Source organism: Ciconia boyciana, chromosome 2 (assembly GCF_034638445.1).
Source record: "Ciconia boyciana chromosome 2, ASM3463844v1, whole genome shotgun sequence".
NCBI lineage: Eukaryota > Metazoa > Chordata > Aves > Ciconiiformes > Ciconiidae > Ciconia > Ciconia boyciana.
The window spans coordinates 46761353-46775014 of record NC_132935.1 but is presented as its reverse complement, the minus strand read 5'-3'; the positions used below and the strand labels follow the sequence as shown (position 1 = coordinate 46775014).

The 13662-nt window shown below is 39.4% G+C and overlaps 1 protein-coding gene across 4 annotated transcripts in view; it reads right to left on the bottom strand.

The window, feature by feature from the left end:
• Window positions 1-13662, bottom strand: part of PRKDC (protein kinase, DNA-activated, catalytic subunit) — an 85651-nt gene that overhangs the window by 3781 nt on the left and 68208 nt on the right. For all 4 annotated transcript variants that reach the window (XR_012040904.1, XM_072852523.1, XM_072852521.1 and 1 more), the window contains exons 72-81: window positions 12398-12578; window positions 11726-11886; window positions 10018-10229; window positions 8792-8879; window positions 7953-8096; window positions 4114-4318; window positions 3492-3559; window positions 3000-3220; window positions 2596-2688; window positions 591-680 (exon numbers count right to left, since the gene is read on the bottom strand). Coding sequence is in view for 3 of the 4 variants with exons in the window: in XM_072852523.1 (XP_072708624.1) it covers window positions 591-680; window positions 2596-2688; window positions 3000-3220; window positions 3492-3559; window positions 4114-4318; window positions 7953-8096; window positions 8792-8879; window positions 10018-10229; window positions 11726-11886; window positions 12398-12578 (1463 nt within the window). In the remaining variant the exon portion in view is untranslated. The remainder of the gene's footprint in view (window positions 1-590; window positions 681-2595; window positions 2689-2999; window positions 3221-3491; window positions 3560-4113; window positions 4319-7952; window positions 8097-8791; window positions 8880-10017; window positions 10230-11725; window positions 11887-12397; window positions 12579-13662) is intronic.

Genomic DNA, 13662 nt, shown 5'->3' with positions numbered 1-13662 from the left:
CCACATCTGAACAAAACTATTAATGTAGACACACTCAGATAAATGAGTCAAAGTCTTCCCTTAAAAAGCAAGAAGCTTGCTTAAGCAGGTTATGAGCTGATCAGAAATGCCTGACTGGAAACTCCCCTTCCCCCACTACAGTGCTAGGTCTAGACAGGTGTGGAAATTCCTCTGAGAGGATGCTCAAGTCGGGACCCAAACCATCAAATATTCTTAAACTCTCAGTGAATCACAATGACTTTCTCTGTCCAACTTCAGCAGGTGCTCTGGCTCTGAGGCAGCCTACCTAATTGCATAATCAGAAACAAGACACCTAGAAAATAAAGTTGAAGAGGAGCATCTGCTTCTAGACACTTTCTTAAGGAAGTGAGTAAGCTTCTGGAAGCATTCCTGTGCTCTGGTGGGATTTTGGCAGTACTAAACTCCTCCTGCAAAGCATCTCCAGTAAGACAAAGCAGTAAAATGGGCAAAAATCATAACTAGCCAGCATATTATAATCCAGACCATATTTTTCCTGGAATTTCTACAACTGTGTGTGTGTGCACACTCTAGTTTCTATATTTTACAAGCAATTCTCTTTTAAAACCTACCTGTACATAACATGGTATCGAGAGACGTCTTGCATTTTCCCACCCATCTTGGACAGCCACTCAGAATAGGTAGCACGAGGTCCTTTTTCACTAGGGACAAAAAAAAAAGGGGGCTAATGATTTCCCTCTATCATCTCACCACTCTGTCCTCGAATATCCGCAGGCTGAGTCTGTGCTGCTATGACCCATGACATTTTTATGCACAGAAGCCATCAGGAAGCTACAGCCTACATTAATTTTAGCCTTGCTGTGGAAATGAAGTTTAGGCCACCAGTGCATGTGCTGATCCATCCATCTCCTCCCCCCCAGCTTTGAATGCACTTCAGTCATATTTGACAGAAGATTAGACATCTCAAAGGTGTTAAATTTGTCAATAGGTACTGTGAAAATTAGATGCTGCCTTGAGAAGAAAGACCCAAAATAATTTCTCCAGGGAGGGAAAGATATTTTTAACACAGTTTCATATCCATTTGAGAGGCATTACGTAGCCTACCACAGTACGTGCTGCCATTTGTCCATCCAAGCAGGTAGGGAATGCAAGAAGGCAGTCCGTTGTCTACTCAGTGGTGTATAGGGGGGGAGGAATGGGGGCTTGTATTAATCCATAAGAAGTCAGTCTTCATTAGTTGCCCTGCTTATAGAATAATTTGGTATTTTTCTCCCATCTTAACTAAATACACTAAACATTAAACCTCAGTTCCAGAAAGGCAGCAACTTAGCAGAGCACCCGCCTTCTCTATTCTTTCCAAAGCATGTTCTGAGACACAGAGATCCTTTCCATTTAAGAAATATTTATCATTTACAGACTGCGTAGCTCATCACTTCAGGATAAAGAAAAGGATTTCAAAACTTCAGAAAGTTATTCCCTCCACCCCAACCAAAATATTGCCAGCAAGGATTTAATCAGAATTTTCCTTTGCAAGTGCTGTCATTCAACCATAGCTCAATATAAAGTGTCTTAATTGACTGGACTGAAGAACATGTGGGAAAATATTTAAAGTCTATATACAACAATAAAATAAAGCTATTTTTTGGGATAAATCATTAACTGTTTTTAGAAAGACACTGATCTTCTACATTTAGTGTATTAGAAATTTTCTCCCCTCACGAGGTTGTTCCACATGAGTCCTCCTCCACTTTCCCAGTCAATGAATTGAGACCAACATAATACCACTGCTGTTCACAAAAGTGAACCAGACGGCAGTAATGCAGGAACTGTAGCAGTTTCTAAACTGCTCACAAATCAAGTAACTGTAGAAATAAAGACTCTTTGGAGTCCAACCTCCACGCTGGAGGTTCCTCCAACCTGCCTCATAAACAAGAGAACTAGTAAAAATAAATGGTGACAACAACACTTTGAGAAACCCAAAGAGAGATAATGTACTAAGAACAATGTTGGTAAATAGAACCACATTTCTAAATTTCAGGATAGAAACAGACTGAAATGCTAGAATTAAATCAATTTTACAAATATTCATCCCCCAATTACAATCAAGAGAAAGTAAGCTAATTTCTTCAAACACAGCGTTTGTATAAAGTCAGAGATGGTGTTCTTTTACAGTTGTGTTTTGTGCATCTGCTGCCAATTTCCCCTGTCACTGACTCACTGCCGAACCCAGGTTTTGAGTAGCTCTGTCTCTGCTCTGCTCCCCTCCTTGCTGACCTACGTCCATTTCCTGCCTGATCAAATCAAGAGATCAAAATCCTTTGCTTGTAAAATCAATCTGCTGATAAGGAAATAGTGATGATAATGACGTCACACATGATTATAAGCCTCTTGTTTAAACAAGCTGGGTGGAGGATATTCCAGGTACAATGGTACTCATTAAACAAACAGTTGCCAATTACTAATTTGGGTCAGGAAGTACAAACTGACTCCTTGCTTATAGGTGTGCTTTTATTTCTTTCTTTTAAAAAAAGAAAATGCTGCAACAAGATTGTCAGAATCACGAGAAACCCATTAGTAGTGGTCTCTATTAGAGCAGACAGCTAAACCAAGCATCACCTGTTATAGTTGATGTCTTCCTCTTCAGACATGCTATTCTTAAGGAATTCTTTTAAAGTACAAGTATTTTCCAGCCACTTGATAAGTCCCAGTCTGGAACAAAAGAAATCAGAGATGCGAACAAGTAGCTCAGGGTTGAACTTTAGAGGAACACCACAAATAAGAAGCAACATGTTCTAGTGCCTGCTAAAAGAAGGTGGAAAGCTGCCAATTTAAATATACTCTGAAAACCAGTTTCCAGACAAAGCAATCTCAATGTTGTTTAAAAGAAAAAGAAAGAAAATTAAACCAAGACCCAAAACAATCTGAACCAGAATCTGGCACACAGAAATCTCACTTTTGAACGTCCCAACAGTAATAAATGTTAACATAAGGATTTCTGTCCCTTCAAGATAAATTCCTACCTTGTTGTCATGGGGATGACCTGGTAAGTTTTTAACTGCATATTCCTTTGGCTACACGTAGCATCTTGGGAAAGGATGATGTTCATTACATCAAACAGCTGCTCAATACGTTGGTCTTGTCGCAGGTCTTCACCACCTTTGACAAGAAAAGGATACTCCTGCTCATCACTGCCTCGAATTGTTATACGTTTTGGTTTCCTCAAGGATTCCATTACCCGTATCTTGGAAAAGGACAGGAAAAAGCAAAATATTTGTGAAAGAAGACTTGGTCTTACAGAATCATCACTGACATTAAGCATATCTGGCATTCCTAGATGGCATAATCAAGTTGCTCAATTACTATTAGAAAAACAAATGCCTATTTGCAGACCTTCCTTTATGTGCTGCAAGATGCGTATGCAAGCAACAACTTTGCTCTTGTCAAATTCTTCAAATGGAATATGGACACAGATTTATACCACACAGGATTTCGACTCAAACTTATAAACATACCCGTTCATCAAATCCAGAGATTTTTGCGTGGTACTCTGGCAGTGGTTTCCCTTTTCCATCATATTGACCTGAAGTGGTAGTGGTAAAAAAATAAAAGTAGCAAAAAGTTACAAAGACTGATTTTATTTTTTTTTTTTAAAGTGTGTTTAAGAACAAAACACACTTCCAAATATTTTGTCAAACTGGTAGAATGATAACTATGAAGAAAATATTTTAAAATGCATAAAAATCCATCATACGCATCATAAGATTTTATCTGTGAATTACTAATATTCTTGCCTTGTTAAGCTGTTAGAATTGCAGCTCTTAATGGTTTCACAGGACACATCCTCTTTGAACTAGATTTAAACATGTATTATAGATCAGATTTCCTGGAGTCAGGCCTTTAAAAAAAACCCTAAGTTTTTAGGTAAGAGGTAGAATTTTAGATACAATTTAAAAAATCAGGACTACAGCTTAAGAACAGATTTAAGAGATGATGAATGAACAGTTATTTCAGATGAAATCTACCTCTGCGTAAGGCCAGAAAGAAGGGCCATATAGCTAACATACGAAGTAGAACTCAAGAGTAGAAACTTTCTTCTAAGGGACGGGTCACTGTTGACACTGAAGGGTAACTTACCGGGAACTTCTAGTTCATTCCTCAAGAACTCAGCTTTCAATTCACTCATCCACGGTGAACATTCTTTCAGGGTTCCAGGTTCTTTATGGTTTTTGTTCATTTTTAGGATGAGAGAATTTGCAATGCCAGCAAAGAAATCAGCCTCCATATCCAACAGTTTTGAACCGCCTTCTCCAAAATGACTGTTGAAGTCCTTCCCAAAAGCCTGAGGTTCATTTATAGAAAGGAGTCCTGTTAACACAGCGGAACTCCCCGAGAATACCAAACCAGCACGTTCCTATCTACACACACAGCTTCATCTGAGCTCCTAAAATATATCAATCGTTCTTCCACTCCAGTTCTCTTTTTCTCCATTATTTCTAGTCTGTCAGAACCTTTTCACTGCCTGTTTGGTAGGCCCACCAGCTATCATGAACAGAAATATCTACATTTCACCAATCCAGTGATAGCAAAGATCTCTAGAATTAGATCATAAACCTTTTTACCATATCAAAATCAGAAGCTTATCCCTCCTTACCTCCTCCAGCTGCAGTTCGATTCTGAGTAAGCATATCAATAATGCTGCTCATTAAACTTAATACATGTACCTCATCTGCTTACAAAAATTTAAGAACAGCTAGTGAAATTTTAATATAAAATACAAATATTTAAATTAGTACCTATTAAACAAATACAAATTCCACCATGAAGCTAGATATAGGGTTATTATCAGCGCATTTAATTGATGTCCCAGTCTTTAGATGTTATCACACTTTCAAAGTGCTGCAACAAAACCCAAAAACCCCTCAACTGTTTGACTTACAAATGGTAAAAAAAGATACAGATGGATAAGTTAGTTAACCTTTTTTTTTTCCCCTAGAACCTGAATACTCTGTGCTTTGTGGAAGGCCTGGGGTTTTTTTTTGATTTTTGTTTGGTTTGGGGTTTTGTTTTTTTTGTTTTGTTGTTGTTTTCTTCTTCTTTTTTTAAACTAGCAGCAGTCACACTACATAGCAAGCAAATACAGCCTAGTAAATTTTATATATACCTTTTTTGCTAACCAAAAGATATATTACATGTATATGTAATACATGTCATATAGCTTCATGTATTAAGAGAATTTCTGTTAGAAAATGTCAATTTTAATGTTTTATTTACTATCACATTTATTATTCGTGATTTGCTTTGAGATAATTTGGATGTAAAATGTATAAAACTGTATTTTAAAAGTATTTTAAATATCCTGATAAAGAAGAACTGCAAAGACATTTCATACTGATCCATTTAATAAACAAAGTAAGTATTATCTGCAAGTATTTAACTGAGTTGACTTGTGTTCATAATTCAAGGTTCTAGAAAAAACAGATGTCCCCTCTTGGACCTCACTGGTATTAACGGCTTGGAAAGATATGTAAGCTTGCTTGTTTTTTCAATGCCTGATCATTTTTCTCCCAAGCTAAGAAGGACACAGCTATTTCACTGAAGTAAATGAAAATACAGAAAATATTATCATTCTGGAGAGGAGACTGTTACAGGCAACATCTTTATCACTTTAAATCTATTTCCAGATGATCATCCGATTGCTTTCTCTGCTCTTTGACTTCCTTTAAAATTCAAGGTAGCAAATATTTAATAGCCTTAATACTGTATTTTAATTAACACAATCCATCAACAGTGTTTAATTTATGCATTACTGGAATTTCATGTTAAAAATAAAAGCAAGATTTTTATTGTTTAAATTACAATTGAAACTGTACATAAATAATAGACATGAAGACTACAGTCCTGAAGTACTCCACATATTAGAGCAATTTTATGTGTCAGTCAAGAGATATTACTTTTTTTTTTCCCAGCAAGGACACTAGAAACTATATAGTTACGCTCACAGCACACTTTGTTTCTCCATTAATACTGCATCATGAAGGCAAAGAATTCAGAGTCTGTGCACCATCACCCTGACCCTCTTCTCCTGCAGCCGCTAGCGTGTGAAAGGAATACTGCTCTCCCTCTTCCCTTCTACAGAGGGGAACAACCCCGCTACCTCTCTTCCAGCATCTCCCTCACTCTTCTCTCCCTACTCTGTTAACTCAGTAACAATGAAAAATCCATCAGCACTACTTGCAGTGTCATCTACTACTGCACGTTTCAGCTTTTTAAACAAAAAAATCCATGGCTCTTTAAGTGGGCCAAAGCGCACACAAACCGTCCCAGCAACCAAACGCAGACTGCCTTTGTCCTCCTGCTAGGTCCCTTGCTGCACTTGTACCCTGTATAGCTCAACCTACAGCTGCTCCTCTCCCTCTACCCCCACCCTGACAGCAGCACATCCTGCAAATTCTTATCCCTGTACTCTTTAAGTTTAAAGTCATTATCATCAGAGACCCAGCTTATCTTGCAGCAACATAATTCAAAGGGCTAGTATGCCCCTAAACTCCTAATTGCCTTTTCTGCTGCAGTATCACCTCACCTCCTGCGGACCCCCTCACCTTACTCACATCCTCCACCTTCCCTGCTCATGGGGAAGGAATCTCCCTAGAGACACTCGGGTAAGTTTATCTCACGCTAATGAGACATAAGAACGACCATATGGCAGAGACCTGGACCCACCGAGCCCTGGCCACGGGGCTATGCGCATACAGTACAAGCATACAGCCATGCTTCTACAGGAGTAACACTCTCCTGGCCTCCAGCAATTTGCCGCTCAGGGATTTCTGGACCCAGAACTGTGCATTTGTATGTAAAAGCTCTCAAAAGCATTTTCTCCCTCCCCATGCTATTGTCTACTTGCTATTTGAACTGATGAAAGCATCCATAATACCCTGCAGCAGGAGTTCAGCACTTAAGTGTGTACTGAATGAGGAAAAACTTCTCCTTGTTTGTTTTGAACCTGCCATTTCCACAGAGTATTTACTCCATGGTTGGCACTCCTGATGTTAAGAGCCTTATTGTATCTGTCCTCATTGTGTCTCTTCCAACTGGAGAAATGCTAAAGTTGTTCCTTGTACAGAGGTTACTCTGTACCTCTAATTATTCTTGCCGCTCTCAACCTTCTCTGGTTTTATTATATCTATGTTGAGAACTGTGGACGAGGACTACAGTGCTCAAGAAGCAAGAGTCAGAGAAGGCTGCTATGTCAATGTATAAATCTATGTTTTGTTCTCTTTTCTTAATAATGACTAACAGCTGCTTTTCTTTCTTGACTGCTCCTGAGTATTCACAGCTGATGTTTTCACAGGACTATCACAAATCAAGATTTTGTTCTTGAATTGCAATAATCAGCTCAAACCCAAAGACTTTATATGTGGAAAGTAGGCTTTTTTTTTTTTTTTTTCCACATGCATCGCTTCATTTTTCTACACTGACTTCCACTATTTTAGATCTCAGTCAGTTTTGTAAAGTCCTTTCTGTAATTCTTCATAGTTGTAACTCTTCTGAATAACTTACCCTAAATAACTTAGTATCAGCAGCAAATTTGAGTAGCATAATATAGCAAAACATCCTAAAGTGCTCATACATCCTTGGCAGCAGGGAAAAAAACAAGGCCAGATTCCTGTGCAGGTTCATGGATGGTCAGAGAGGCCCAGCCAGTCCCTGAGAACCTGGCAGCGTGCAGGACAGGGGAGGCAGATGCTGAGTAAAAGGGAACATTTAGTCCTGCAGGGCAGTCAGAAGTGGAAGTTGAACTATAGTAAGTCCATAGCTTCTAGCAAAGAAATCCCAGTCCTGTACTCCTGACTTGATCTCTTGTCTCATCAAGTCCTGCAGCACTTGTAAAAGCTGTGATCTAGTCCCCTCTTTTGACTTTCTAGTGCCTTCTAGAAAAGAACACGATGCCAACACTACTCAGTAATCACACATACCTGAATAAACCTTTTCCTCAGCAATCCAAGGCCAGGAGCCTCTAAATTTCCCAAATTCTTGTACATTCCTTTGTACATTTCCTTAAGCTTATTTTTATTCCTCTGAGCTTTTACCAACTCTTGTTTGACATCCTCAACCCAATCCTGCAAACAGAAGGAAACAGATGAATACTGAGAAAAAGTTTACTGACCCTCACTCTGTGGTAATCTGCTCAGATTGCATTTGGGTTACCGTATTTACTAATAGTCAATTAATGTGTCTTTTGACAACTGAAAGGGCAATCAAAAGGCTATGGAAATATTTCCCTTTCATTCTGTCTCTCGATAAAATACTTCTACTTAATAACATGATTATGTTTACTACCATACTGTCTAGCACAAACTAAGAAAGCCCCTATGGGGCCAGGAGTGGTATCTAACACAAGATGAGAATCCTTTGGACAACGAGCTCAGAATGTAGACAGGGAAGCCCAGCAGAGAGCAGGGAAAGGGCATAAGAACACAAGTAGTCAGAAATTATAGAGGTGGCCACAAATTATAATTCTGTAACAGTTTCGGAACGATTAAGGAAGACTGACCATGGGGCAGGGCAGAGACCCTGACGGATAAAGCTGAAAAGGTCTAGTGCAAAACAGCCAGCCAGCACAAGGGAGGGAGACCGTCACCAGCGAAAGCTGCTGACAGCACCCCGACATCATCACCAGTTGATTCTGGGTTGAACCGCTTCCTGCGGCTGTGGTGTCAACCGAACTGCGTCAGGCTCCACCCAGCACTCTCTTTCCTAAACAGAGGGTGAGGAATGAGAGGGGGGGTGGGGATTAAAAAAAAATACACTTTACCTTAAAAAGCATGATGGGATTAGAGAGCTGTTCCAGGGAGCGAACAAAATCTTGAACTACTCCTCCTCTGTCCAACTTATTCTTGATCCTTTAAAAGAAAAAAAGTGCATCACAATGTAACAGGAACTACCATCACCACCTAGCCTGCAGATAAGCAATGATCCAGATTGTCTGCTATATTCAAGAATCTGGCAAAATAATCTGGGGGAAAGTAAGAGTCCCCCCTCAGAATTCTCTTGTGGGCTGCATGACTGTCCTTGCCATGTGGCTCCCAGTTTTTTAATTAGGTGTCCCACTATGAAAACAGGAGCTTGGTGGGGGAGCAGAAAGCATACTTGCAACAGAAATGGGCATTAACCAGACTATATATCCTGTCACAACAGTTATTGAAGGGTGATGGTTTGTGAAGCACAAGACTTTATCTTCTTGTTTTAAGTGAAGAAATTCAGCAAACGTATCAGAGATTTGAAAAAAGGCAAAAGGATACCTAAAATTTTATTAGTGATTCTACAGCACTGTGTGATAGAAGTTGACTTTTGCCTGGGGATTAACTTAGGTTTTATTGCACAGCAAAACGGGCAAGGAAGGGCTTGTAGAGGAAGGCGCATGCTGCACACCGAATAAATAGAGAAGACAATCAAGAGCTGTCATTCCCCAAAAGAAAACATGCATCCTTTTCACTGGCCCTCTCTGAAGTCTGGTAGGAGCATCTATTCTACTTAAATATCTCTGCTCTTGCTTGATATTACAATGACTCTAAATGTCCAAGCTAGCTTCGTCTTCATCTTTGATGGGTACTGACTTCCAGTGCTGTGAAGTCTACTACAGTAAGAGCCTAATCATGCACTGGGTTTCCCTTCAGCCTCAGCAGAGCAGCAAAAGGAAAAAGAAACTTTGACTACCACAGAATTACCAGTAGAAAGGGCTTGCCTCTCTGTGGTCTTGTTTTTCTTTGAAAAAATTCTAACTTCCCACAGCTTGGGGACTATATGTACCCAATGCTTCAGAAAGTATTCAGGCCACCAACCTGAGTATGTCTAATACTAAAAGAGCTTACGTATTGGTTTTCCCTGTGCCTTTAAATGAGAACACAGTGTGCATGGGACTACCCCCTAATGTTTCGCATGCCCCCTAAAGAAAACAGTTTCATAAAAAAAAAAAAAAAAAAAATCTCTCCACTCCTGAATAACAGACATACAAAAGAGCTACTCTGATTGCAAATTCACCTTTCTACAAACTCCTTGTTCTTACAACCAGTTGCAGTATCTTTGAAACAGTAACTTTCACTGCTGATCATGAAAGGGTAGATGATTGCCTGGGGATAGGTATTTGCGATCTCTTCAACAGTGTGTTGCACGGCTACTGCTTCATCCTTGTCAAGTAGTGCCATCATCTGGCTAATCCAACCAATGAACTGCCAACAGGGAACTGAAGAAAGCTGCAAAAACACAGATACTTTCAACTTTGGTCCTCCTCGAAAATACCAAACATAGCGAATGAAAACAAAACTGCTCTGTGGCCCAGCCTGACAGACAGAAACACATGAAAAGGAAACAGAGAATGTCAACTAGGTTGCACAAAACATCCCCCAATAAAGCAGATTTCATATTATTATTATTACCACTACTACCACCACCACCACTAACTACTGCTGCTTAATAGGTTTTCCTTTACAAAGATTTGCAGTTTGTTGATCAAGAGGAGGCTTTATACTAAAACTTGTGGCTTTTCTGTCTGAATGCAATATAATGATTTTTGATTACCACATACAAACAACTCAAAAATTTAAACACATAGTTCAAACACCATTGGGTTGAAGTCTTAATTTGAGTAAAAAAAAGCCAGGAAGGAGAACAATGAAACTCTTACCATCGTTTTGTTCTTCCTTCAACTTTAAAGAGGTTTGGGCTTGCTGACATACTGATTTCAGTAGAGCATCCCCTGCCAATATACTTCATGCTCAACTCACTCGAAAAGCCATATTACTTTTGAAAGGAGTGCTACACTCTATTTTCTTGTGATAGCAAGAGACCAGACTCCAACTCCTTTCCTTCTGTCTCATCCCCTCCTACCTTTCTAATGGAGTTTAAGATCCGATTGCCAGTATTTATCTCACAGAAAGAGAAGGAACAAAGAAATGCCCGGTGAAGTTCTTTTCTGAGTGAGGTTTGTTAACTGGACCAAGTGTCAGGTTCTGTTTGAACCACCACAGTTTCACTGTGGCCACACCTTGTGCACCTCAGCCGTTTTTGCTATGTTCTCAGTTTCTTGGGATAACTAAGCCGTGTTTCTGTCTCTCTCAAGTCCTTCCTCTGACAGGGCCTGGCACTCTGTGAGCACCAGCACAATGGGCTTGAAAACGTGGGCAGGCCAAGGCAGGAACAGGCATGAGTCACAGAGGACCTCTCAGCTTATCTGTCCTACCGTGGTATCCTGCCATGGAATGGCAATGGAGGGACAGGTTGTGGAAGGGAAGAAGAAGCTGTAGTAACCTCTGAAGTGAAGCAGGACAGGGAGAGGTGGGAGAAGTGGAAAATGAGCCTGGAAAAGCTGTTGGCTTCCTGCATACAGGAAACTCAGCCTACAGAAATAAGATATGTTCCTCACCCTAATCCTACGCACCTTTATCAGCCCACTTAAATGGTTCAGAAGGAAGAAAAACTGCAACACAGTTTTTCTCCAGCAGCTCTCAAACTAACATTTGGAATCAGAATAATGATAAAAAGTTAAACTTTTAGGAAAAAAGTTTCTGTCTATGTGAATTAGACTCAGGAAGTTAGAGAAAAGACAAGGAACAATGATGGGATAAAATTTATCTGATTTACCTGAAGCAAAACTTACCAGTCTAACCTCTCTGTCCATCCAACCTCCACCCCCACCTTTTAAATGTGATTTATATCAACATTTGCTGCCAAGAAAATGGAAGCAACTAACCTCTCGTGTCACTAGACCCAATGTCTCTGCTGGATATCTTTCAATTATTTGCAGCAGTCTAGGAAATCTGAGCCTGGCTTCTCTGGAGTTCAGTTTTAAAGCTTTTATCATTTTCTCCACCACAATAGCTGGGAATAGCTGCAGATCTCCAGTGTTAATTTCTGCCAAGAGACATTAAACAAGAATTATCAGAAACACCATCACTTGTTCCATGTCTTTGATCATCTGGAACATTCATCTTTACAATTCAGTATTTTTTTTCCCCCGTGTATTTTGTATTTTTACTTTGTTCTCCTTCCCATCTGTTTGAACTGCACACATCAGCAACACATGTACTTGGGGACTGTAAGGATTAGCTTTATCAGGAAGCTGCATCACTGCTGGTATCTTGCCTGCTTTAAACACAGCACTGCTGCGGTCTGGGAAGGAACAAGGGAAGCATCTGCTGGACATGATATATATCTCACAAGTGAGAGGGAGATGATGAGTGATTCACTAGTACCTAAGCTGGCAGTAATGGGGGGGGAAGGAATACAAATACTGTTGAACCGGAGGACAAACTGTTCCACTTAAATTCATGCTGTGTTGCTCAGGGAGATCTGCTGGGTATCACAAAAGCTCACGTATCACAGATAAATCCACCTCACATGCTTAGGAGAAATCCTGACTAACCAAGTAAGCCTTCTTCTTCCCTATGCAGATGCTGGTCACAGAAATTGACTAAAGTCATATATGCATCGATAACTCCCATCACATCTACATGTTCCGTGGAGTGGGACTGCACCTCCTCTTCGGACTTCCTTGCGGCACTGCTGAAACACTGAAAAGCCTTCTTGTTCAGACCTGCCAATACCTGAAATTCAACCATAAGAGAAAAAAAGACCCATTAGCAAGTAGCATTCAACAATTCTTTTTGAAACTGGAGCTTGGTTGCAAGTCTTGAGTAGATAAAACTTTAACTGCATTAGATGTTTTAAGCAGCTGATACAAAGGAAAAAAATTGGGACATTATTTCTAGCAGTAATTTCCAGAATTTTAATTTCCACAATTTTCAATGGAAAAATACAAAACACCCTTTTAACTTAAATTAGTCTCTGGAAATGTTATGTGGAATTTTTGTAACTGCAAAAAAGTTAATGTTACTAGAGTTTCCACAAACAGTTAACAGAAAAACACAATTAAAAAATGCTACGTTTTCCTATTAGGACATATCTGCAATGTCTGCATAACAGCTATACTTAGAACTTGTGTTAACAAAAGCATGCATCAAACTATTTCAAATCTGATGTCTTTTTCCCTATTACAAACATAGTCATATTGACCATACGTTTCTAATGCAGCTCATGCAATGAAGGACTTGACAAGATCCTTTACAGCTGAATGTTTATAAATCAAGGACATATGTTCTCATTTTGCCAAGAAGCTTACCAACCTCAGACATTGTAGCTATTCTAGTTATTAAACAATACACAAAATTGCTGCAGAACAAGTTGGAACAACTGAAAAATGCTGTAACTGAAATTAAATAGTTTGCATTTCAGGTAAGTACAGGGAAACTACCAGGGTCAGAGTACTGCTTAATACTAAGCTAACATAAGGCTAGGATCCTTAATCTTACAGAAATATCTGGTATCCCAATCTGACTCATCTGACACAGAAGAGCTTTTATGCTCATCTTTTAGATTTCCTTAAGAAGAATGCTCATAATAATTAGCTAATAAGTGAAGCTTAAGCTTTTGCTCAAGTTTCTACGCACCCGAAAACTTAAAATCTTTTTTGCAGGAATCTCTTCTTTATCTGCTTTTCTTTAACAACCACAAAAACACAAATTCAGCACATTTTTTGGCTGTTTTATAGTGATATGGTTCATATCTAAGGGTCTTCATGGTGGCTTTAGGAATTAACAGAAAGAAGTCAGCAATGGTACTTCAAATTCT